At 37.5% G+C, this 26141-nt stretch overlaps 4 protein-coding genes across 6 annotated transcripts; 3 read left to right on the top strand and 1 right to left on the bottom strand.

The window, feature by feature from the left end:
- Nucleotides 1-20115: 20115 nt before the first annotated feature.
- Nucleotides 20116-21857, bottom strand: LOC117564187 (serine/threonine-protein phosphatase 2A activator). The gene is made up of 4 exons (XM_034242861.2): nucleotides 21692-21857; nucleotides 20999-21622; nucleotides 20739-20947; nucleotides 20116-20676 (listed from the first exon to the last, which is right to left on the bottom strand). Exons 1-4 carry the CDS (start codon nucleotides 21717-21719, stop codon nucleotides 20290-20292), a joined length of 1248 nt encoding a protein of 415 aa, XP_034098752.1. The 5' UTR covers nucleotides 21720-21857; the 3' UTR covers nucleotides 20116-20289.
- A 64-nt stretch (nucleotides 21858-21921) lies between these two features.
- LOC117564188 (N-alpha-acetyltransferase 20-like) lies at nucleotides 21922-22575 on the top strand. The gene has a single exon (XM_034242862.2). The coding sequence runs from the start codon at nucleotides 21985-21987 to the stop codon at nucleotides 22465-22467; it is 483 nt and encodes a 160-aa protein (XP_034098753.1). The 5' UTR covers nucleotides 21922-21984; the 3' UTR covers nucleotides 22468-22575.
- A 93-nt stretch (nucleotides 22576-22668) lies between these two features.
- LOC117564189 (putative oligosaccharyltransferase complex subunit CG9662) lies at nucleotides 22669-23460 on the top strand. Its single transcript, XM_034242863.2, has 2 exons — nucleotides 22669-22904; nucleotides 22963-23460. Exons 1-2 carry the CDS (start codon nucleotides 22766-22768, stop codon nucleotides 23271-23273), a joined length of 450 nt encoding a protein of 149 aa, XP_034098754.1. The 5' UTR covers nucleotides 22669-22765; the 3' UTR covers nucleotides 23274-23460.
- Nucleotides 23461-23582: 122 nt separating this feature from the next.
- On the top strand, nucleotides 23583-26036 carry LOC117564185 (uncharacterized). Of its 3 annotated transcripts, none has more exons than XM_034242860.2 (4): nucleotides 23583-25183; nucleotides 25427-25508; nucleotides 25569-25685; nucleotides 25878-26035. In XM_034242860.2, exons 1-4 carry the CDS (start codon nucleotides 23955-23957, stop codon nucleotides 25887-25889), a joined length of 1440 nt encoding a protein of 479 aa, XP_034098751.1. In that variant the 5' UTR covers nucleotides 23583-23954; the 3' UTR covers nucleotides 25890-26035. The 3 variants fall into 3 exon arrangements, with proteins under 3 accessions (XP_034098751.1, XP_034098749.1, XP_034098750.1); XM_034242859.2 differs by having other exon boundaries at nucleotides 23585-25183; nucleotides 25569-25701; nucleotides 25764-26032; XM_034242858.2 differs by having other exon boundaries at nucleotides 23584-25183; nucleotides 25569-26036.
- The last annotated feature ends 105 nt before the right edge of the window (nucleotides 26037-26141 follow it).

Raw genomic sequence — 26141 nt, 5'->3', positions numbered from 1 at the left:
TATTTGAGCCGCTTTGCTGGCTTTTCAAGGTGTTAATCAAGTGGCTAACATGTCGGCCATGATAAATGCGCCCAAATCTTGCAATTTCCCCTCGTCGTCGCTTCCACATGCAGTTTGGGTCATGACATTTACCATTGCACACCGAAAAAGTATGCCACGATATGTTGCAAAATTTTTTGTGTGTGTGTTTTTTGTTTTTTGTTTTTTTTTTTTTGCGAGTGCTGCGTTTAACGACTTTGCGGCAACAACTGCAACAGCAAGAGCAGCAATGTCAGCAGCAAACAAGCCCCTGAAGTAGGAAAGACTGTGCAAGTAATTGTTACATGGCCAATGGACAATGCAGTATTATTAGAGTTACAGCCATGTTCTGGCCGCGCATCCTCATCGTTGAGGCCAACACAATGTGTGCGATGGCGATGACGATGGCGATGACGATGGCTGGCGTGTGAAAGCCTGTTTTGCATAATAAATTAACCGCATGGCTGGTCAGAAGCGCTCATTAAAGCGCATTTGTATTTAGTTGTGCATAAAACATTATGCGAAAATGAGCAACGTGACCACTACAAGGATGCAGCGGCAAACGGCAACGGCCAAAGGACATCAGCTCATTTATGTGCAAGGATGTGCGAGTGTGGGCAATTACATCATGTTGACAAGCATTCGGTCATGCTGCACACACACACGCACACACTGACAACGACTGCAAACACATTCATTCATACAATTACACAGCAGTTTTCCACATTCCACATATTTTGCCCATCTTTACCCATCTCAGATAACACTCTGATTGGCCACTAATTAAAAATCCCTCAACTTGTGTATGCCGTTTGTGATTATAATTGTAATTATAATTGTAATTCGATTCTCCTTATTGCGTTATGAATGAATGTGTGTTGCGTTTTGCATTCATAGTCATAGAGATTCATTCAAACAAATACTTGAATGAATTATTATGCCATTAGCCAATCAATGTGCAATTGCTTGTCATTATAAACGCATTGACTAATGCATCAAAATGGTTTGAGCTGATGATTAGATTCCAAAGTGAGGGGAATTTAACACAATTTGCAAACAAGTTTTGTTGAGCAGCATTTTAAGGTTTTATACCCAGCATAAATTTGATATAGAGTATATTTATGTGGAGGGGAAAAGGTTATCAAGGTTCTTTCAGATCATGTTAGTTTTGCTTTTCTTCCAGTCGACTTATTTAACTATTTGTCGGTTAGTGGAACAACAACACTCAACTGAAGACAAGTTGTTTGCTGAAGAGATTTGATATATTAAACTATGTACTTCACAAGAAGAAGTTGCTTACCTTCATCACAAGCGCAAGTATTAGTTCAATATGGGTCGAGTTTAAATTGAAAATTTCAATATATGGTATATTCTTGCATATGCGCATTTCTGAGCGTAAGCAAGAGACAGGAAAGTGAGCTAGAGGAAGAGAGATAGAGAGAGAGATGTAGAGCATATCCTTAAAATGTGTGTGTTTGCCGAGGGCATTTGCTTTACTTTGTTTTCATTGACATTGCAATTCAATACGCAATTTCAATAAACTGACGACAACAGCAAGCAAGCAAGCACTTAAAACCCGTCCAGGTGATTGTGTTCTTTCCTTTTGCTTCTGCTTCTGTTTTTCTCCTCTCGTCTTTCATAAGAAGCTTGCGGCAAATTTTGCCAACAAGCTAGCGCAAAATGTCTCATATTTCCATGGCAAAAAGCGAGGAAAACTGTCAAGCGACATGCGAAAGTCAACAAGCCAAAGACAAATAAAAAACGATGAGAGTCAAAATGAAAACATGGAAAAAAATATATATATTGTAAATAAATATATGATAATATTGAAAGCAAATAAAATTGTTTCACAAAATGTTATACGTTTTCCGCTTGGCTTTTCCTTTTGTTTACCTAATTGCTATTTGATACACACACACGCACACACACATATGTCTGCTCTAGTCATGTACATGTGTATGTGGGTGTATTTGTGTTTTGCAGCCCTTAGCGTATTTGTACTGCATGAAGGCAACTGGAAAAGCGGCTACATAACAAATTTTCCGCAAAATTCAAGTTCTAGTTATAACAGAATTCAATTAAAAGCAACTATGAAAGAGAAAGTAGTGTGCTCGACTCCCACATACCCTGTATATAATTTAATCTCAATAAAAGAAATACCCATTATAAAAACAAAACGGTATTAATTTTAAAATATACCAAATTAATATACCGTAAAAGTACTAAAGATATACCAAAGATAAGATAAAGATATACTTTATATTAATCTTCGATATACTGCATTCAAAATATACCATGGTGAGCAAGCTATACCAAATTGTTAATTATAATAATAATTATAGTACATTTTAAAGAAAATGTAATGAAATGAATTTACAGCGTTTGGTAACTTTTCATCATTTATTTGAAGTCAAATTTTTTGAAATTTATTTTTGTATAGTTTTAAAACTATGTTAATTTAACTCAAATTTATTAATATTCTTGCTTTCTAAGATATTTTCCAACCCCTTTTGGACACATTTGCTTTATATATTTGTGAGACCAAATTTAATGAAATTTTTATAGATTTAATTCTAAACTCGAATCGTTTGATATTCTTGCTATTCTAGGGTATTTTCCCATCGGAGTTGCATTATCTTAGCGGTACGTGATATTACAAAAAGTTGTCTAGAATTCACAACTGCAATAAACGAATGCAACATTGAGATACTTTCAGTTATAGATACTCGTGCAATTGTTGGCAACGCGTACAATAAAACTCTCCCACTGTCTCTCTTACTCTTTCTCTGGTTGGCTCTATGTCTCTATTCCCTTCTCAAAACTCTGTCGCTAAAATGGTCGCAAGCAAAACTTTTGCGACTGCACAACAAAACACAGTCTTGCACACTCATACACACCCGAAAGTGAAGCTAGTTAGTTTACACACACACGCGAACACATGCAAACACTTCAATACCCACATAAGAATGCGCTGCAATTTGTTTGTTGGCAGTCATAAACATTTCCAGTGACTTAACGTAATTAAAAAGTTTACATCAACAAAAACAAACACAACGCGCACAACTTTGACGAAGAACAAATGAATGAATGTTGTCGAGGGGGAAAAGAATGGGGAATTTAGAATGGGATAGGATAGCATAGAATATAAGTAGTTGGATAGTCTACTCGTAGTTGCAACCATTTAGGATGCAACAGCTTCAACTGGCTAACCAGAGGCAAACACAGATGGATGGAAATGCGAGTCGACTCTGTTTCATGGCCATCAAATGTATGCAGGGTGTGAACATCATCCTCAACATTCTCATCAGCATCATCATCATCATCGTGGTGTACTTATTAGCCTTGTACTGGGAATGCTTGAAGAGAAGAAGTTAGCAAATCAACTGGCATTGTTGCCTTAACACTCCGACTGCATTTCATTAGACGTGAGTGGAGAGTGTGAACATTTCCACAAGTTTTTATGTAAAACAAAGTATTTCAATGTAAGCAAGGCCTTGCAAGGATACAACTTTCCAACAGACTTTAAATATTTGTAATATGTGAAAAAGTGTTGCCTACTTTTAAGGGACTTAAATTATTAAAATTTAAATTATAAAACAGAACTAAATTCGAGATAGCATTTTTATCAGATATTATTCTTAAGATATAGGAAAAGAATATACCGCGAAAATACTAAAATGCATATTTGGTAAATTAAGATATTACTCCATTCCAAATATACCATGGAGTACTAAAATTATACCAAATTAATATACCAAAAAATAAAACGGTACTATTCGTAAAATATTCGAAAAATATACCAAAAATACCAAAATATACCAAAGGATATATTTGGTATATTGATAAAAAATACTACAATAAAAATACCAAAAAATACCAGTCGCAAAGTTATAATACCCTTCTATTCTAATTGTTGCGGGTATAAAAAATGAAGTAAATTCATGATAACATATTTAAAAGCAAATTACAAGCCATTAAAATAATTTCCAAAATCAAGAGTTTCCCATTAATAACTCCAGAAAAATCCCCACTCAATTATTATGCAAATAACATGGGAAATGAACCGATATAAATAATTTACCACTTAACTCCAACTTCTTGGGAAGAAATTCAATTAATTTAAAATACCTTTCAGTCAATCAGTTGATTGTTGTAAGTTTCAGCGAACTTTGGGACTTAGCTGAACTGAAATTGAATTAAATTCTCGTATATTGTTCGTGCGACGAAAGGAACATTAATAATTTTGCGAAATAAATGACATTCTAGGTATTCAATTTATTCTCGCATTGTTAAGTGAAAAGTGTTGCCTATTTTCATTTTTTATTTTTTTGTTATATTCATTTTTACGTGTTGTTGTTCTACTTGGTGATTTTTTTTTCTTTCATTTTTTGGAACTGTCGCAAGGTTCACGTGAAACTTCTCCATTCACTTGGATTGTTTGCTCGGCACTCACAATCAAGGGAGACATTTTAGCACTTGGAAAACTTTTTGCTAACTGCCTGGCAGCTCGTTAAAGTCGTCTCCCCTCCGCCATACGGTTTTCCCTTTGTCACGTCTCGCCTGGTTTTTCGTTTCTTCCTCTTTGCGATTGTCTTTCATTTTGTATTCATATTTTTAAAAGTTGCGCATGGAAAACTAAAGCCATGAAAATGTAATGACAAAAACCCGTCGACGTATATTGTGAATGTGCATAATGGTTAAATGGAAGGGTCTCAACAGTCTTCTCAGCACATTGAGAGAAGAAGATAACCTGACAACAGCTGTTCTGAATTCTGAGTTCTTGGCCAAGTCTGTATGATGCTCTTTCTCTCTTGAGCACTACAATTAGGCCAAGTGTTGGTATTTCTTTAACTGTTTAGTTGTTGGGCGACAACATTAATTAGATTGTTACGCCGATAAATCATTATAACGACACCCAAGTGCCACAGTGAGCACATTATAGAGGTGGGCAGAGCAGGGGAGAGGAGAGGAAGAGATCTACACTCGCATCTGCTGTAAGCTCACACATTATTCACACGCCTCGCAACACACAATTTCGCGCAAAATGCAAATTGCGCCCAATTCCAACCAAAATCCGCGCCCACTTTTCGCCACCCCCCCTCCCGACGAGTCATTCTATCTCATTCTTTTACCTCCTTACTCCACCCCTCGCCCCCTTAGGCGGAATAAAGCAATTTAAGGCGTGGCTCGGTGCCGAGTGCGAGCAGCAGTCAGCGGGCACAAAACGAATCTGTCTAAAAATAACAACAATAATAAACAACAACGCCCCGAAACAATTACAAAACTATAAGCCTCCAAAGGATTCGCCAGCAAATAAACCAAAAATGTCGACGGCAGTCAGCGACCAGGGGTGCAAAAACAACAACAAAGTGCAGAGTTTCAACAGATTGAAGCACTTGCAAATACCCTAGGTCAAAAGTTAAAAATAAAAAAAAATGTTCTTTAACTTCAAACACAAACTTATTTTTGGCATAAATTATTTTCTCTAATTTCCAGCAAAGGTTTTAAAGTATTTTATTTTAAAACTTATTTTTAAAATTGCGAAATTACAATTTAACTTTTGTTTTAAGCAATAGAAACCTCAAATGATATTCATAATGATTTCATAATTAGCTTTCATAATTACCATACAATATTTTGAAGTATTTTATTATAAAACTTATTTTTGAAATTCCGAAATTATCTCAAATAATAATCATCATTATTTCATAATTACAATACAATATTTTGAAGAATTTTATTAAAAAAAAACTCAAATAATAATCATAATTATTATTTACTCTAAAAATAATGATTAGTAAAGTTTTCAATCCAATAAAACTTCGCTTTTGAGCAAGTGTAAAAAGTTAAAAATATTACCAGATAGGTAATAGTATTTTAATTCTAAATTTGAAAACTTGCAACGATTACACCCCTACTTCAATTTTATTAAGCTGCTCATTTTTGGCTACCGCCGAACAGTATGCTATATAAATTTGAGTAGCATATTTTTAGGTGCATGGTGAAATCATTTACCTGTCATACCTGTCATATTAACAATATACCGCAAAGGGTCGAAAATACAATGCGTATTTCCCATCGGAGTTGCAGCATTTGGGATACGGTAAAGTCGGTTCGGAAAACGACGTATATAGCGAATACGAATGCGTGGAATCAGCTCTGGGAGCTATGTACTGTGACTCCATACTAAGTAGAGCTTAATTGGGTTGCCATGTGAGTGTCGACTGCGAGTTGTGTGTGTGGCAGCTGCAAACAACAACAACAACAGCAGCAGCAGCAGAACAACAGCCACATCAGCAACAACAAATCAGAGCAACGCATAATTAAACGAGGCAAAAGGCAGAAAACAAAAAAAAAACAGACAGAACCGAAAAAAATGGGCATGTCCCGAGGCATGCATGACTAATGACTGGCGAGAAAAGTTGGCACAAAGCTAATGTTAATTAGAAATTAAGTATAGAAAAGCCAAAAGTATTCCCCTGAGCAATACATTTTGGGGCTTAGTGTGTGTGTGCGATGCGTATAAAAGTCATTGAATGCCTCGGAGATCTAAAAGAATTTGCGCAATGCGTTCAATTCGTGGCAATCATGGGCAAAGTAATTGATACCAACGATGCTAAAAGATTAATCGCGCGTTGAAGGAAGCGGAAATCAAATAAAAAACAGAGATAAATAGTTAAGTAGACGTAATATAGAAAAACTTATTGTATTTATACAATTTATTGGTTTCTTCCGATTTCACTTTGTTAACTTTCGTCCCTATTAAACACTTATTAATAAGCGAATTTCATTGCTTGCAACATGATGATACCCATTTAAAAGTTTGCTGTGCATAAAGAGTATTCTGAAACATGAACTGGAAATTCCATTGTTGCTCTTTTATCTCACTCCCTCGCAACGATTATCTGGTTCCCTTTTTGTGCTATCAACTCTAGTCTATTCTTTTGCCTGCTCTCTGCTCGCTGCTGGCTTATTGCTTAGCACTTCAATATATAAAAAAGGAATTTCACTTTCAGCACAACACTTTGGCCCAGAGTGGCAGCAGAGCGCACTCCTTTTAGAGAGCAGAGTTCCAAGCATCGTCGACATCGAAGTTCCTTTTGTTTTTTTGGGAGCCCCGCAAAATGCCTTAATCATGGCTCGTAAATCTTTGATGTTTCATTTGTGCCAAACACTAAACGATTTTTAAAATGGCAGCTCGGCGCGCGGATGGAACACTCCAAGCATTGGGTCCAGAGTTCGTACCCCTCCTCACTACCCCCTCTCCACCCCTTGAGCACTTTTCCACCCCCTCACTCCCAGTTAGTTATTTGTGCCGAAGCTCATTCCAAAAAGCCGCATTGTAGTCGGTTATATATTTATATGTACATATATTTGTATGTATATACATCGTTTGTTTATTGCTGCGAATTTTGAAACTCGCTTTGCCAGACAAGAGGGAGGAGGTGAGAGGGGGAAGCGGAAAATGTTAGAAAGGCTGCGGCAATGGATTGTGTGTAGTGCTAAGCGGCGCCATAAATTATGGCAGCAAGATAAGACTGTGGCAATCTGCGGCTTTATATTAGCCCCAAAAATGAAATTGAGGTTATGTTGCCGCAACACTAAAGCGCACTTTTTTCTCAATGTTAATAAAAACTATGCCAGCCACACATGGATGGTGAATTTTCATTGCTTGTGGAGCAAATTAAACATTCTTAATTTCATAACAAGCACCAAGGATTCAGAAGCTAAAATTACGAATTTATGGTCATATTATCAATTATTAAAAACGTCAAATATTAAAAAAAAATCATATTTTAAACACGTTTCTAACTAATAAATATGAAAATAAAGGAATAACTGTGATATTTCACTACCAAAATCACGTAAAAGAAATTAAAAAATATATTACATATATATAACTTGTATATTCCTAAACACATTTCTAACTGACATGAAACATATTTGTAAAATATTCTAAAGCATTATATTTAATTTAAAATAGTAGCATTGTATTAATCTAATATCATGCAACAAAAACATAAAAATATTTCAAGCTTAAGCTCTGTAATATTGTAATGTAAAAATCGGACAATAAAACAATATTTTAAGCTACGAAATGCGCTGGTGAATATTCAAGAATTATTGTGATGAAAATAATTTGAAAATTTAAAAAAAAAATCTTTATAAACTTCCTCAACAAATCTTCAAAATTCGAAATATTTAAAATAAAATTTATTTTTAAGATTAACTACTGCATATTAAAGCGTAATTATCAATAAAACCGCTTGAGAATTCCGACACACAAATTGAAAATTTACTTGCAAAATCGAAGAGTACATATTATAATGCATTTCAATCAAAAATCAGCTCTCTGCGCATTCTTCAAATTTTCCTAACATAATTTCAGCTGGCAAAATCTCTTTGAGGCAATCCACAAACACACAAAAAAAAAAACGAAGAAAATCGTAAGAAAATACTTATTGTACCAGCCAAAAGGATTTCGGCAACGAAAAAACCACAAGACTCAACGAGCTGTAAAGAATAAAAACCAAAAAAAAAAAAAAAAAAAAAGCCGCAAATACAGCAAAAATCAAAGCGAAATTGAATATAAATACGAAATGAAATTGAATTTAACTCGATATAGATGCGAAAAGTTCGCCTCAAAAGGATAACGGAAAATGCAGCTAAGCGAAATCCATTCTTCCATTGGCTTTTTCGGGGATACCTCTCGATATAATTGGCTCCAGTTCGGGGAAGGAGTGGAGGGAGTGAAATTTGGGGCGTGGCGGGGTTTTACAAATGAAATCACGATCCAAAATGCTTAAAATTTTGCGCCATACAGTTTCAACTTTTCTCTTTCTCTGTGTGGCACTCGAAATGCATTCCAATTAACTGCAACCGCTAAGAGAGGTTTCCCTCCCCCTCCACCTACCAACCTCCCCCCATCAGCAGCAGGCAGTGTGCTTAATGGTTCGCCCACAAGTGTCGCTTACGTTTTCGAGGTTAGATTTCTGGGGGCTTTGGCCAGAAAATGGTGAAAATTGTTTTGCTGGCTTAGCCTTAGCTCTGGCTGTCAAAGTCATTTTTGCCCAGAGTAGCTGCTGAAAGGCATTTGGAACTTCGCCAGTTTGGTGTTGATTTTCTCTTCGCTTTTTTTTTGTGTTTCAATTCACAAAGTTACGCAATTTTTCGAAGTTACAATTGCGCAATTGGAAACTTCCGGGCGAAATGTGTATGTGAAGGAAAGGAAAGGAAAGGAAAGTTTTCGACTGTAGAGTGTTTGAGTGATTAGTTGTCCAACCACTGAACTGAACTCGAAATGTGGTAGGCACAATAAAAATTGTGGTTTCGTCTTATAATACATTTCTTTTTGCATCTGGCCACAAAGCGGCTGAGTGCTGCTTGACATCAGCTTTCACACAGCAGCAATTCATTGTGATAGGCTTTGCATATCAAATCGTTTGACTTACAGTTCAACAAGCATTGCATTAGAAGTCACTTTAAGTGCTACAGTTGTAGTAGCAGTGACAATGACACTGTTTTTCAAGCAGTATGAATTAAATTGTATAGCAAGAGAAGAGAAGAAGAGTAGTCCAGGTGTGGACTACAGTTTCAAATTCATAAATAATAATTAAAGAGTGTCTAAAGCTTTAAAAACGCACAGCAAGACTTTTTTATGAATTATAAGATGAACTTCGTATATATATTTATAATTTTTAGAGTAATTAATAAATAAAATATAATTTACTTACATTAAGGCGTACAGTTGAGAAGCCACAGCATTCTAAGCATTTATTTTAACACTTTTGCACTTCACATTAACATAACAATTCACTTTACACTTCACTACACTTCACTTGCATTGCATTTTCATATAAGATAATATATTCTTATATTCAATCACTAATAAAAAAAAATAACAAAAAAAAAACAACTCATTTAAAAAAAAATACTTCACTTCACTTGCACTTCATTTTCATATAAGATAATATATTATTATATTCTTTCACTTATAAAAAACAAAACAAAAAAACACTTCCCTAAAAAAAAAACACTTCACATCACTTTAGCACAAATGCACAACTCAACTGCAGCCAAAGTAATTAGCAATATTGCCTTTTTCCCCTTGCAAACAGTTTTGGAAGCACACACATAGCAGCAAGCTCTTGACACTGTGTTTACCCAAGGCTCAGACTGTTGATCGCAGCTCAACACAGATGGCGCTGCAAACAATGAATAGCTGTTGCTCCTCTCTTTGCATTGATTTGAAACGGCGGCAGCAAAAGAGAATACGAAAAAGCGCAACGCAAAAGCAATCAGCGAAAGTGCAAGCATTTTTTCCCACGCTGTCGAAAATTGACCACGGGAGCACCAACCGCGAATGTCTTAGTTTTCACATGTTTTTGATAATTATTTAACTAAATTGATAGTGTCCACAGCAACCACAGTCGATCGCAACACGAAAAATCAATATCGGCCATTTGTAATGCACTTTTTCACAATTTAATTTGTCACTTTAATACGCACGCCACGCCGAAAACAACTGAAGCGATAAATGAAGTCATCGTAAATATCGATAGACTATAAATTACTTGCACTAACAGAAATGCTCTAAAAGCTCAGAAAGGGCTAAATCAAATTTCCGTTGGTAAATTACTAACAATACAAATTGCTTTGATGGACGGGAAGTGGGGGATGGAATTGTTAGCAACAATTTATGCTGACACATAAAAGTCTAATGTGTGTTTGCCCCCCGACGCCCCTCACCACACCTTGCACACAAAACAGAAAAGAAAAATGATGGCAGTTAAAAGTTTAGACAGAAATGCAACAGTGGTTTTTTGCAAGTGGCAGTGGCAGAAATTGTGTGCCACTAAAAAGTAGTTTATTTAAATAGCTTGGGTCTGGCGCGAAAGAGGTATTTCATAATAGTGCAAGAACAACAAGCAGACGCGATGCCATAAAGAATTTTTACTTGGCTCCAGCAACTCCTTTATTTGATTGTGTTGTCACATTTAGCTTTTATTCTTGGCAAATCTAGCTATTTTACGGTTAGTTGAGGATACTGCTTGAAGGACAGCTTTTTTATTCGCGCAAGCTAGCAACACTGACTGCTGCAGCAAACTTCATGCATGAGTGTGGATCGTGAGTTGTGCACGTGTGTGTGTGTGTGTAAGTGTGTGTGTGTGTGTTGGTTAGTCGGTGTGCCGTCTGTTTGCTTATTTAAGTCGTTTGCAATTTCTGTTTTGCTTTTCTTTGCTTAGTAGAACGCATAAAAAATAATGTAGTACTGCAGCAAACATCAACCATTAGGTTTGTATTATTTTTTTTTGCTGTGGAACGCATGCAAATGTTATTTCGTATTCTCTTGCATGGATTTCTCTCTCTCTCTCCATCTCTCTGTCTCCTCCATCGCTTGTAGTTAGTTATATTATCAGAAAGTTTCGTTTTATGTTTTAAGGCAACTTTTGCAATTACAAAACTTACAAATGCAAAAGGCACACATATGATGTGCCTACACTTGCAGTGCGTAAGAGCGAGATGGCGCGATTGCGAATGTTCTCACAGCCTTGACTTGTAAGTGAGTTAGCTGTCGTGTGTGAGAAAGGGAGGGGGAGCGAAAGAGTTGAGACTGGGTAAATGTAAGTGTGTGAGTGCAAGAGTGTGACTTTGGCACTTGACAGCTTAAAGCTCAACTATGAAGCTGTCGCCTGAAGTTATCACTGCCATTTTGTGCTCTTGCAATGTCAATCTGTTGTTATCTGTATTGCGTTCTCGCTCACGCGACTGGACTGAGTATTGTTGCAGTGGATCGATTGGTGGAGGGGGGTTTTGGGCAACTTGAGTTGGTGGCCTCACTAAAATGCTATTTTTCACTCTATTCGAGCGGAAGTTGAGCGACAGAAAGCGAAGCACGGCGAACAGCAGCCGGAGCCGGATGTTTTAGCTTGCTAACAGACAGACAACAACTGCAGGCGCAGTCAACAGAAACTCCAACAACAACAACAACAACAACGACCGCTATGAGAACAACCGTTGACAATAGGGACACTAAGCGACGCGAACGCGGACGCTGACGTCGCCGCACAGTGACAACAATTGTGCATTTGAATGTCACTAAGGGAGCCTTACCTTCCCCACCTCCCTCCCCACTCTCCTGTCCACAACACACTGCTTGCCATTCCCTTTCACACTGCCGAAAATAAAAAGCAACGACAGCGCAAACTAAACCAGCATATGCAGAACAGCACGCACACACACAAAAGTGCGCCCGCAAACCAACGCACACACACACACGTACACACACACGTAGAGACGTGCAGTCACTCATACAAATGCCAGCACATTACAATCCACAGAGCAACAAAGGAACGAACTGTGTGCGCTCTGCGTTGGCGTTGCCACCGCGTCCAACAATATCAAATGGAAATTTTTCGAAGCTCGCTTGCAAATCATTTTGAGCAGCTCGTTTGACTGTCATGCGAGAGTGAACTTGCAGAGTTAAGCAGGAGATTAATCCTGAAACGAAGTACGACAATGTAAACGGCATAAGCACCGAAACTGAATAAGAAAAGAGAAAAAGAGCGAGAAGGATCAAGAATTTAAAATAGCTGGCAGATATTTGGACATCAAATTGCACTCCACGTCAAATTGCTTACTTGATGAAGCTTAGCGCCTGAAAGTCTGCAGCGAAAGCTTTATTATAATTTCATTTCTTTGCGTTTTGAAAAGAAAATCAAATGATTTTAAAATATTTCTCAAAGTAGTAAAATGTTGAAAAAAGTTGTAATTGTTAAATTTTAAAAATTTGTATGATCTTCTCTATTATAAAAAATCTTTATATATAAAAAAACATTAATTTTCTTTATTCTTTAATTATTTTCACTACACAATATTTAAAAAAATGTAGTATATTTTCATAATACTGTAAATAAGAACAATTTTTAATGTGAACTAGTATATCTTAACGAATTTTTTTCTATACTATTACTAATTATAACTTTAACTTTATCATACTATAACTTTATTATATCTACATATAACTATACTATACTATACTATCACTTCATTATAAATATAACTATACTATACTATAACTTTATACCATATATATAAACGAAAAGGGTTTTATGGTGCTTTTAATTATGTTTGTAACTAAATATATTTTGTCTCAGTTGTGCATATTCCCTTTATTGAGTTCATTGCAGGGTATTTACAACTAAATGAAGAATTAATTGGGGTGTAGCTAAAGGTAAGTTGTTGCCCGGCAAACAAAGAAACGTTTAGCTTCAATTCGAAAAGGTAATTAAATTGGAAAAGCAGGAAAAAAGAGCAAAACGAAGTCATTAGGTATCTCTCTCTTTCTCTCTCTCACTCTCTCTTCTGTTTCTCACGCCATTTGTTTTTACTGCCTCCCTTTGTGTCTCTCATTTTCTCCCTCTTAGTCACCGCCACGCCCTTTTTTGCTGGCCACACATATGTGTTTGAGTGTTAAAGGTTTTGGCACGTTCCGTTTGCTAATTATTAAGCCCCAACACCTGGACCCAGACCCAAGGACATCGACATCGACATCGAAAACACGTAGAACGCATAAAGAATTGTTGAAAGTTATTAAAAGGAAAACACAAGGCACAAACACCGCATGCGGGAGTCGGGAACTACGCACAAACGGACCACTTCCCGACCGCTTACCTCACCACTTACCACTTACTTTGCACATTTTTGGCCTGCAGCCAAAGCACATATCGATGGTCATGTAATACGGAAGCAAAATGCATTTTAGCCTCAACTGGAGTCGAGTCGAGTCGGGTCGAGTTATTCCCAAACAGGAAGTGAACAGGAATCCGTCAAGGGAAAAAGAAATGGCAAAAGAAGCAAGAATAAAAACCAGTAGGAAAAAAATGATTTGCTCGTTGCTGTTTGCTGCAGGCGAAACGAAGAAAATGCAATTTGCAGAGCGCATTTCGTGTCCAACCAAGCTGCTCCAGCTTCAACTTGTTCTCCAAACTTGCTGCTCCTTCATCTTCTGCTACTTCTCGTGCTTCTCCTGCTTCTCCATCTCAAGTTGCCACCTCGTTGAGTTGCCGGTGCCAAGTCATGTTTGCATGACGAAGTTTACGTTGAGGCTAATATTTTAAGATGCCTGCCGAGTTCGCTCTGATTTTTGGCTTTGATGACTTGGCGGGATTCTGAAGCGTGTTGCAACTTTTCTCCAAGGACGTCGCTTGCTGCAATCGAAAAATGACGCTAATCTCTTAGGCCATTTATGAATTTGCTGGCATCCTTTTCAATGTTATCTTGAAGCAGCACTCTCAACTCTTATCTAAGGATGATGCCTTTCAGCAGTAACTGCTTGATACTGTCGTGTCTAATGGTGCGTATACGTAATGTTGGCCTAATCAACTGTTGAAGTACGTTTAACTCAACACTGATAAAACTTGTATTGTAAAAGCTTTTTAAACTAGAAAATAGAATACAAAATTATATCAAATATAAATATTACATCAAAAGATAATACAAAACAATATCAATAATTTCATTTCTAATAAAAAAAGTTAGTAAATGATTTTTATTACGTTCTTTATTGCATAGGAAACATAATACAACATTTTTTCCTATATTTTTTAAAGGTATTATTGATAAATCATCTAGCAGCCTCAACGAACTCAGCAAATATTGAAGCTATCTTTGAAAAATTTAATATGCAAAGTTTAAAGTAACAAAGAATTTTTCTTTGCGTCACAAAACTTTACTTTGGATTTTTCCAGGCATTAAATAACTCTGTGAACTCAGCAACTACTTTAGCTATAGTTCTGAAATTTGACATGTAGGTTACAAAGAGCAAATATAAAAATTGTATAAATGATTTCTTGGAAATTATAAAATTTTTATTAGAAATAATTTGTCTAAGAAACCTAAATTAAAAAGGTTTATAATGTCTCAAAGATTTCTAGCTTATTTTATTGATGACCATAATAAATCAAATCGAAAAGAAACCAAATTTTATATAAGTTGTTAATTAATCTGAACTCATAAGACTTCTGGTATATTTTTAGCACACCTGCTTAGAGAGTCGTATACGTAATATTGTGATAATAATGTAATTATCAATAGTGTAAACTTTAGTGCCCAGGCAAAACTTGTCTGTTGTGTAAAGTGGCTGCCAAAGTGGCAAAGTCAAGTGTGCAGCTTAGTGGATATATAGTCACGATATTAGTTGCTTACGTGGTTGTGTGTGTGTGTGGAAGTCGCCTTAGTCCTTTTGTCGACGTTATACGTAAGCTAATTAGACACACATTTAACAATTTAGTACACGCTCGACTTGCAGTATGTTTTGTAAAGTTTTCAAGTTTTGCGATTTAGCCACATCGAAGACGCCGAAAAAGAAGAAGCAGCAGAGAGGGAGAAAGGGAGATGTCAAGTGGCTCTCAAACTGTAGTATTACAGGACGCAACTTTGCACCCAAAGTTGACGTTCAAAGTTCTTTCCAACTTTCGTCGTGTGCTGAGCGAAAATTAGTTATTGTCTATGGGAAATGCGTTGGCCAAATAATGCCTTCTAACTTAAGGCAAGCAGATGGAAGGGATGCTGAGGGGAGGGTGTGGAGAATAGTTGTTGCACCTAGGACAAAGTTTGTGATCAACTTGCGTCGCACTTTGGCCTCTGTTTGCACTTTAAACTAACCGCAAAATCAAAATAGGGGAAAAAATCAGCAAGGAAAAAAACTTGCTGACATTGACTTGAGTTGACACGCCCCTTTGAGCTCCCCAGCTGCCGCCCCTTTTTTACTCTTTTTTCCTCTATCCTTTCACTTTGTCGTAGTCCTTTTTTAAATTAACTTTAAGCCAATTTTTGGGGTCTAAAATCTATAAGAAAAATAGAGACTGAGTTTGCTCGACTTTAAAATACTCGCTAGCTATTTTTATTTGGAATTTAAATGTTACAAAAGTTAAAGCAGAAGTAAATTATATAGGCATCATATATGATTAAGATTCAGACTCTTTTGTTAAATGTAAAATAATGAAAGATTACAAAAGAAAAACTTTAAATAAATTTAAAAGCTTTCGTCTAAAATATGTTATTTATTTTATAATGTAAATTGAAAATTAAAATGTTAAAAAATTTAAAAAAAATACTTAAGAATAAGATACTTTCAAAAGAAATGAAATATTACTAAAGAAAAAAAGGAAACTAAAATGAAAAACTTTCCTTAAAAATATGTTACTTCTTTTTTATTTAAATTGAAAATTTAAATTTAAAAAAATTTGAAGAAAAATTTAAATATAAGATACTCTTGTATATTTAAAAAAAGGCAAGATAAAGAAATAAACTAAATTTAATAATAATACAAATATTTAAAAAAAATTAAAAGAATACAAAAGAAAAAAACGAAACCAAATTTAAAAATTTTCGGTTAGGTTTTTATAATGTAAATTAAAAATTAAAATGTTAATATATTTTAAAAAAAAAACTTAATTGAGTAAATACCAAAATAATCGTCTTATGGTTCTTAAATGAGATTCGATTTAAGAGCATAAAAGTGGGCGTGACTTATATGTAAAGCACATACGATGTACATCTAAATCTAAAAATTATTGTCCCTCTATTTCATAGCTCTAACTTTGATAGTCTTAGAGATCTTGACCTTTAAATCCGTGGACAGACAGACAGTAATTAAAAATTTTTTTATGGAGTTGTAGATACCTAAATTTAAAGCCTTTAACAGCTTGTGCTGCCATCAATTTATTACACTCTTCAACCCTTTGAATAACGGGTATAAATATGCTGCTTTGTTGTTGTTTTTGTCGCTGTTGCGAGTCGACTCCATAATGTTGCACCAGCTGACGCCGGCTGACGACAAGGACACGCCCCGAAAAACAAGCGCAAATAATGAATAGCAAAATGGGCTAACTGACTGAGTTAAACATTGCCACATTGCTCCCCTCTCTTCCCTCTTCCCCCGTTCTGTGCCACAAACCGAAAGCTTCAAACGCATTGTCAGCCCAGCGGTGACCAGCACATAACTCCCATATGCCCCTCGTTTCCTGTTGAAGCTGAAGAATGGAAGCAGTTGGGTGATGAAAAATTCCAATTCATACTCTGCTTTACGCTCTCTTTTCTCCTCTCTTCTCTCTTTGTGTGTGTGTTGCCTGTGGCTGAAAACCCGTCGAACGCTTTTCTGAAACACAGCACAGTTTGATGCGGAGTCCATGGGCTTAAAAGGGTACAACTATGAGGGGGTTAAATGAACTGTAAGTGCGCAGACAGACAGACAGACAGACGGACAGACAGACAGTCGCTTACTTAATAACATCCATTTTTGCGAATTGCCCACAAGGGACAATTCCATCACACACTTTATGCGGAGTGCACACTGCTGAAAGGTTCTAACAACTAAATGCAAATTATGAGAATCCAAATAAACTATATATAAAAATAGTTCATTTTGTATATTACCGAATTAGATTAGATCATCAGGTTATATGTCACATCTTGTGAAATTACAGGACTAAGAATCGAACACACTTTATGCGGAATGCACTGCCGAAAGGTTTTAACTACTGAATTTGGTGGCATGTTTAATGTTAATGCAAATCAGGAATATAGAATAATAGTAAAGTTCTTTATATTATAATTAATATTGAAATTAGGAATATATAAAAATATTAAATTATTTATATTACCAACTTAGATAAGTTCATCAAGTTATGCAGCTCATATTTTTACAGTATAAAGACACAAACAACCTTAATTCACAGTGCACTGTCAATGACTCTCAAACTGTAGCTGGTGTTAAATAGAAGTTCAGAACTGTAATAATTTTTCCATAATCCTATTGAATAGATATAATACCAAGTAATTTCTAATTTATTAAAAAACAACTTGCATTTGATTACAAAACAATTCATAGTTTGTTTACTTATTATATTTTATTTCTTTAACTTTATTTGATGTGATCTCAAGAGTAATATAATACATTTTATAATTAAATTTAGTATTTAAATAAGAAACAAATTAAATTTTAATTTAAGTTAGTTTAGTATTCAAATGATATTTTCACTTTAGTTTTTAAGAAGCTTGTAAAATAGATTAATTTTAAAGTGAATCGAAACCTCACTTAGCGGCCACTTAGCTTAATAATAATTAAACTTAACGGTCACGCTACACTTAGTAAGAAAACTTGCTTATTTATTTAAAAACAATTTATAATTTATTTCATTTTTATTTATTTGGTTTTATTTCTTTAAACTTATTTGATTTGACTTCAAGATTAAGACATTTGTTTAGTTTTAAAAATAAAGTATTACACAAAAATATAAGCTTTATTTTAAGTTAGTTTGGCATTTAAGGGTTATTTTTGTACAAGCTTGTAAGATTTGGCTGTAATTTAAAATTTAAACGAAATCTCACTTAACGGCCACTCAGCTTTATAATATTTCAACTTAACAGTCAAGCTATATTTGTTTGAAAAATGTTCTGTATTATAATCTTGATTTGAAATGACCGTTAAATGAACTCGAAATACCTAATAATCTCACTTAACTGCCTTTTTTCAAACACCATTCGTGGCCGTTAATCGAGATATATGAAGGTTCATTTCTGCGCTGCACACAAAATATATGAACCATAGTTCACATTTCTGTTGAATTGAAAGTGTAGACAAAAGAGTTAATGCCCGTAATAAATCAATGGCTGCTCTTTCATTTTCGATATGTTTGCGTCCTTCGAGCGTTGACATTTCCAGTGGCTTTTCTGGTTGCAACTTTTGAGCAGAGAAACCTTGTTAACATGCACCCAGTTATTGGTTTAACCATTCTCGACCTGTGGCTAGTTTTGAAAGTTCAATCTGTAAACTCCGCACACAAACACACACACACACACCCTTTGCCACTCCCCTCAGATATACGCACTCGCCCCTCGATCCCTAGAGTGTGACCAGAGATTTCATTCAATTTCGAAAAACAGCAGACGTCCAGTTAAATCTGTGGGGTCAAAATGAACCGAAACACATTGTTGCCCAGAGCTAACTTGTTTCCTTCCTCGTCCTTTTCCTCCCTCCCTCTCCCACTCCCGTCTCCTGACTCCCTTCGTCCTTCTCGTCTCTGCATCCCTGGTGGCTTTTCATTTTTGGCCTCGGACGAGGGGCAGAAAATGTTTTGCCTTTGGATTTGTTGCCGCAGAAAGTCTTCAATCAAAATGCGTCGGCAAAGTTTTAATGCAGGCGCTGTGGGCGTGGCCAGCTGCTGCTGTTACTGTTGTTGCTACAGTGTGATAAATGATGTGTCGAAAATAAATGATTATGCTTCATGTTGTTGCCACACTTAACTGCCTTCCTTTTCCCCCCTCTCCTTCAACCACAGCAACTTATTGTTTTTAAAAAACCCAAAAAAAAAAACATATCAACAATATGTTGCAACTATGTGCACGGCTCATTAGCTGCCACATGTTGCACAGTCACCGAAAGTTGCGTGCATTCAATTAAAATTATTTAAATGTTAATTTCTAGTGCAATTTCAGCGCTTGTCAAACTTGCACGCACGACTAAGTGCCAGCACAGTGACTCTTAAACTCCAACAGGTGTGGATAGAAATTAATTGTAAATTAATTTAAATGCTAAATTCCAGTATTTACATATATTGTATATATGACTTTAATTTTAATTTTATTTGTTCTTTATTCAACTTATTTGACTCAATGCAATTGCAACAGTCAACAAACATTTACTGTCAAACTGTATCCCAGCAAAAACGCATTGAAATCAAATGTATGTATAAGCTCAGTGACTCTAAAACGGTGTGCAACAAGCAAGCTTAGAAATGTAGTCCCTAGCAAATGCAATGCTTGCTAAACTTTTCATGTTAAGTACATTGACATTAATATTAAACTGATTCAAATGCTAAATTCAATGCATTTAATGCAAAATAAATGTTAAACAGCTTTGAGCAAAAATAAGTTCAAAATTAGTAACTCCAAAACTCACTGTTAACCTGCATGGATTAAAGTAAATAATAAATTTTATAATAATAATAATAGTAATGAATTATGTTGTGCATTTTCAAATCAGTGATTTATTACCGCAAAAAAAAGTACATTTAAAAACAAATTCATAACTTTTGAAGTGCTAATAAAACCTGAGCGCACTTAGCCGCGCCACAGTAACTCTCAAACTGCTCGTTCATAGCAACAATGACTGCACAACCGTTTATAGAGTTTATAAAGTTAGCATACAGTTTAATCGAATGTTTCAACGCAACTACTAAGAATTTTTAACAGACTACCTTCACACATCTACTCCGCTTGCTGTTCCTTGGCTCCCGACGCATCACCAACCGTCTGACTGACTGCTGACTTATCGCCAGAGCCTTCAGGCGATGCCTGTGCTGAAGTGGGACGTAAGACAACGCTGTTATCGCTGCTCTCGCTGCTGGAATCGCCCACATTCAGATCGGTATTTATCGCCTCAGCTGGCGGCGGTGCTGGCGCCACTAACGGTGTTGGTGGCACAAGATTTGTGGCCAGATTCACAGGCGGCGCGCCAATGCAAATACGCTTGGAGGGCGGAGGTGCCACATGACCCAAGCGAGCGTTGCTTAAAGCGGTGCCGGCGGCAACGGACTCAAAGGACATCAGTTCGCCAAAGTAAACATGCTGTATGACAGGAAACTTGGACAGTATCTGCATTGACAAAATAAACAAAAGTTAATTGAAGCATAAGTTGGCAATTAAGTCAAACCGACCTCTTTTTGATACATTTTAACAAGCCCTTGATTGATTTTGACCCAGGACGGCACTGCGGTGATGCTCCACAGTTGATTGGAGTGCTCGCCAAAGTGGCCAGTCTTCACCTTGCAGATGTAATCAATGCAGCTGATGAACATGTAATGCTCGCTAAAATCATTGATGATCTGCTCATCCACAAATTTGGCCGGATCAAAGGGACTCTTGACTGTAAGATATAAAAGTGAATAATTTCAATTGTAAATGATTCTCTACTCACCTGCCAACTGTGCGCTGCCCCAGATAAACGGCACAAACTGAAAGTCGTCCAGCGACCAAACTCCTTGACTTCCAGCCGGCTCCATGTTGTAATTACGCTGCAATTGCCGCACAAACTCCAAATACCGATTAAATAGACGCAGCGCTGTGCTTACAATGTCCTGCTCGCCGAGAATCTCCGCCTTGAACAGTGCACACAGGAAGAACAGAAAGCTCAGCTCGTGTCCAGTGCCATAATCAATGCGCGTTGCATTGCCGAACGCTTCCATTAAATACTGCAGCAATTCATGCAGATGTTTATGCTTGGCGGCGGGCAACACTTCAATCAGCAGCGTGGGCAACTGATCCCGCATGTTGGCTGCCCAATCTCTGTAGGCTTTGTTGCCAAACCGTTGTGGTTGCTCCAGTGGGGGATGTTGTTCCATTATCTTGGACAGCGCATCAAAGATTCCCAGTAATTTACGCAATATATCCGATTCAAACACTTCATCGGTGGTCTTAATACCTTGTATCGCCGAGCTGGTGCCATTGATATAGCCAATTAAATCGTGATAGGCCCGAGAACGCTGCCAGAGCGCCAAGTCCCCAATGTGATGCACTCGCTTTTCGCAAACCGGCATTTTTTCTATATCATGAATAATCAATAATTAACATTTGTTTAACTTTGTTTTTATTGCTATTATTGCGAACGTACCTGTTGCCATTGCATTGGCATCGGCCATGCTGCTGTTGGGTAGTTAAATTAATTACTTTCCAGCTTTTCACTTTTAAATAAATTGCGAATTACGTTTTGTTTTGAGCATTGGTCAGTGTGACCACAATCCATTGCAAAACAGCTGCTTGCTGGTATGCGACCGACAGCGTAATGTGCAATCGTTTATCGATAAATCAATTGAAAACGAAACCGCAAAGGAACAATTTCATTCAAGGCGCTCCTGTCAACATTCAAAATAAAGCAAATCGCAAAATTTTACAATTGGCGCAACAATGACAGCATTTCGTCCATTTACCTGTGATGACCTGTTCAAGTTCAATAACGTTAATTTCGATCCGCTGACCGAAACATATAATTTAAAGTTCTATACACAATATCTAGCTAAATGGCCGGAAGTATTTTATCTGGCGGAATCACCCAACGAGCACATCATGGGCTACATCATTGGCAAGGTGGAGGGCGAGGATGATAATTGGCATGGTCATGTCACGACGCTATCCATTTCTCCCGACTACAGACGTTTGGGATTGGCGGCGCTACTGATGAACTTCCTCGAGAACTTTTCCGAGAAGAAACACGCTTACTTTGTGGATCTGTTTGTGCGCAAGAGCAACAAATTAGCCTTCGATATATACACGAAAATGGGCTACTTCGTCTATCGCAACATACGTGATTACTACCGCGGAGATCAGGACGAGGATGCGTATGATATGCGCAAGGCGCTCTCGTGTGACAAGTCGTTGATCCCATACTAGCAGCCAGTGCGAGATCATAATTAATTAATTAACATAATTCATATGTTACAATAACAAATAAAAGCCGTTTTTTTTTAATTTAAAAGTAGTATTTAATATTTTAAAAAATATGCAGTTTTTCGCTTTCAACGCTGTGTGACCATTTGCAGTATTTTAAATTCTTATTGGCAACAATAGTGTGGTATATTTGCAAGCTGCGGTCACGCTGTTTCCGACTCGACGTCAACAAAAAAAAAAGAGAAACGCCTACGCCGGCTTTTTCTTTAATTCAAGTTTAAGTGATTTTTAAGCCGCAAAAATGCTGGAAACACTCTACAACCTGCCATTCCACATACTCGTGCCGCCCAACATCAAAGTGCGTCGCTTTGCCCTGCCAATGCCCTCGCCCATGGCAGTATTTTCCGCTGTGTTGCTCTCCTACTTTCTGGTCACAGGCGGCAAGTAAAATTTATTATAACAAATAGACATAGATATATAATTTACTTTCTTTGGCAGGCATTATCTATGATGTGATAGTGGAGCCACCAAGCGTCGGTGCCACCGTCGACGAGCATGGTCATTCCCGTCCTGTGGCCTTTATGCCATACCGCGTCAATGGCCAATACATCATGGAGGGCTTGGCCAGCAGCTTCCTATTCACTGTCGGCGGTCTGGGTTTCATCATTATGGATCAAACACACACGCCTGGCAAAACGAATCTCAATCGACTGCTGCTCACCGCCATGGGCTTCATTTTTATACTGGTTAGCTTCTTTACCACCTGGCTGTTTATGCGCATGAAGTTGCCCAGTTATCTGCAACCCTAGATCCTTTAAGGACATTCCAATCTCGCTCTCTATTAGTATTACAATTTATATGTCATTAGCTAGTTGCAACTGGTGCGTATCTACGATAAGCACTGGTTGAAATACATGCTACGGTTCGTATCTAAACTAAACGCTGTTCTCGGACTAATTTAAAATTAAATTTTTAATAAGTTAGAGCTATAATTTCACGACAAAGAATTTTGCATTGCTTTTATAAATTATTTCGTTTTGTCAAATATTTAAAAATGTATCTAAGTCATGGTAGCGCTTAGCAAAGTCGTTGATAGCCACCGATTTCTGGGGCACAAACAAAACATCGTGTTTGGCGTCCCAGGGCAAGCGAAATAGTGCTCAGTTTGCAGCGCGCTGGCAAAACATGCAGATCGCGTTCGTTTCGCCTCTTGGCTATATATAGAACTATATAGAAAATCTATTTTCGTAACGCTATTTCGTGGAAAAACAAACGCAAATCGAAAAGTTTATAGTTAACAGTAGTTAAAATACAGATTTAGAAGCAAACTACTAAAAAGCAAGTTAAACTAAATTGCCAAGCAGAGTACAAGTGATGTAACGTGAGTTGGCCAAGAACTGTATTAGCCAAGAGCAGCATTACAACAACAGAGAGAGAGCGATCAACTATTTCAGAGAGCAACTGCGTCGCAGTTTGTTTATTTTATTACCATGTCGAAGAAGTGTAGCGTGCGCAGCCTCAGCGACAGTTCTCTCGCGGAGCTGGCCAATCTCTTAGTCTCAACCATTAGCTATGTGCAATACGCTCCCGATGTGCAGCTGGACATCAACATTCTGATGGTCGAACTGAATGAATATCTCGCCCAATCGGGCGCCACTTCAAACATCTATCAGGATTTGCTGCGAGTCATCTTGAGTTCGGATTATCTGGAGGCCAACATGCGTTTCACCTGCCTGCAAATGTTGCTCAATTGTGGCGTCCATTTCCTCGTCACCGAAGTCTTTCCACCCAGCTACTATGAGAAGATCTTGCAGGTGATTGCTGCCCAAGGCGCTGGATTGCGTGTGCTGAATCTCAAAGGGATTTGGGTGAAGGAGGATCACATGCATTATATGTACGAAATTGTGCGACGTTGCAAGCAGCTGGTCAAGCTCTATGTGCCGTATATAGCCAACGATCAGTTGCTGGAAGAGATTGCCTTGAATTGCAACCGTTTGCAGATTTTGGATATTTCCGGTGAAACAGACATCACTGAAATTGGCATTGATCAGTTGGCCAAAGGGCTATGCGCTCAATCCTTAACGGTGGTCGATGTGGGCATGCCGGGTGAGGAGAACATTTGCTACTCCGACATCGCCTTGATTCTAGAGCATTGTCCTCGTGTGGAGACACTTTCCACATATTCGTTTGTGGGCGCTGCTTTGAAATTCATCTATGACAACATTGACACCAACTTCAAGTGCCGATTGAAGTATGCACATGACACGGCTACAGATGAACCGACTTTGCAGGTGCTGCTCCAGACTTGTCCGCAACTGGAAACTCTTTATTTGGACTCTCCGAAGCTCGGTTGCCTGCGTGCCTTACAAACGCGGCAGCTGCGTAAGCTTAAGATCTGCAAATTTGTTGTAGCCGAGTTGATTTCCCTGCTCGAGCGTCCAATGGGTCAAAAACTTCGGCATCTGACGTTGATCAAGGGCAGCGGTAATCTTGATCTGGGCAAGCTGGCGCGTCTTTGTCCCTCGCTCATCGATCTTGATTGTTATGTGGTTGAATCGCTGTCGTATGCATCTCAGGTGCGCTTTCAGCAGCTCGAGGGTCTGGAGATTCTCAGCTGTGATATGATGACCAGCTCGCTGAAGGCGTTCCTCTGCAACACGACGGATCTGAAGCGTCTGGCGGTGGATTCTGTGGATTTTACAGACGATGACATTATAAGGTAGTATTAGTTGTGCTTGGCTTTAGCTCATACCCGTTGCCCAAATCTTTGTAGAAGGTTCTTACTTCAAATCCGTCTGACCGTCCGTCCATTGGTTTAAACACCTATTTTTCGGAGCACAAACTAGAAAGTAATATAATATACATTAGTCAGGAATCAGTTCTCTAAAATTTGAGTAACGGGTATCTCACAGTCGAGCACACTCGACTGCAGCTATTTCAATTACCTTGTACTGTCTCGAAGCATGTTCGTGCAGCACGATTTCAAAGTGCTGGAGGATATTTGGTTCACGCTGGCGCCAGAGCTCACTGTACAGGCCGTGGAGGTAAGTCGTACACACTTATATTATACATAGTACATACATTTATAACTGTTGTTGTTGCAGCTGCTTATGGAGAGTTGCCCGGAACTGCAGTCTGTGGGTCAATTGACGGGTTGGTCGCTGACGCCGGATGATTTATCGCTGATACGTGGACTGTTGAAGAGCGGAAACTCTAGCCTTGTACTGACTACGAATGGTTTAGTTGCTTGAGCTTTTTGACTATTGTCCAGGGTATTTTAATACTTTGCATATTTGCAGCCAATTAAAATGCACCTGACAATGGTTTTTCCTACTCTCTGTCTTCCGCCTTTCCGCTTGCACACATTTTATGTTTGCGCCAACATCAACAATCAACGTTTTTGTTCTTTGCAGCGCCTGCAATAGATGACCATTCAACGACGGCAGCCAACGACTAATTTACTTATATAAATAAATTGTGCTTTGTGATATTTATTTATTGTACATATTTGAAATAAACTTCGTTGTATTTTAAATTTCATGTGTGACCAACAATATTTTAGAGTTGGTATATTTTTGTTTGGTATTTTTGACTCAGCTGACACGCAGAGCTGCCAACAGTATGCAATTCATAGGTGTCAAGTGTTTGAACACATTTTTGACAAATGAATGCATCGG

The sequence above is a fragment of the Drosophila albomicans genome, chromosome 2L (genome assembly GCF_009650485.2).
Source record: "Drosophila albomicans strain 15112-1751.03 chromosome 2L, ASM965048v2, whole genome shotgun sequence".
In the NCBI taxonomy this organism is placed as follows: Eukaryota; Metazoa; Arthropoda; class Insecta; order Diptera; family Drosophilidae; genus Drosophila; species Drosophila albomicans.
Note: the sequence above shows the minus strand (reverse complement) of the source record. Positions and strands in the feature narration are given on the sequence as shown.

Excerpts from the sequence above, each read along its gene's own strand:
- LOC117564187 (XM_034242861.2), bottom strand. The coding sequence starts at position 21,719 with ATGGCCGATGCCAATGCAATGGCAACAG. Across the intron at positions 21,623-21,691 it reads TGCCAATGCAATGGCAACAG|AAAAAATGCCGGTTTGCGAA; the intron begins GTACGTTCGCAA and ends TTCATGATATAG. Across the intron at positions 20,948-20,998 it reads GGGCAGCGCACAGTTGGCAG|TCAAGAGTCCCTTTGATCCG; the intron begins GTGAGTAGAGAA and ends TATATCTTACAG.
- LOC117564188 (XM_034242862.2), top strand. The coding sequence starts at position 21,985 with ATGACAGCATTTCGTCCATTTACCTGTGATGACCTGTTCAAGTTCAAT.
- LOC117564189 (XM_034242863.2), top strand. The coding sequence starts at position 22,766 with ATGCTGGAAACACTCTACAACCTGCCATTCCACATACTCGTGCCGCCC. Across the intron at positions 22,905-22,962 it reads CTACTTTCTGGTCACAGGCG|GCATTATCTATGATGTGATA; the intron begins GCAAGTAAAATT and ends TTTCTTTGGCAG.
- LOC117564185 (XM_034242858.2), top strand. The coding sequence starts at position 23,955 with ATGTCGAAGAAGTGTAGCGTGCGCAGCCTCAGCGACAGTTCTCTCGCG. Across the intron at positions 25,184-25,426 it reads ACAGACGATGACATTATAAG|CATGTTCGTGCAGCACGATT; the intron begins GTAGTATTAGTT and ends ACTGTCTCGAAG. Across the intron at positions 25,509-25,568 it reads TCACTGTACAGGCCGTGGAG|CTGCTTATGGAGAGTTGCCC; the intron begins GTAAGTCGTACA and ends TTGTTGTTGCAG.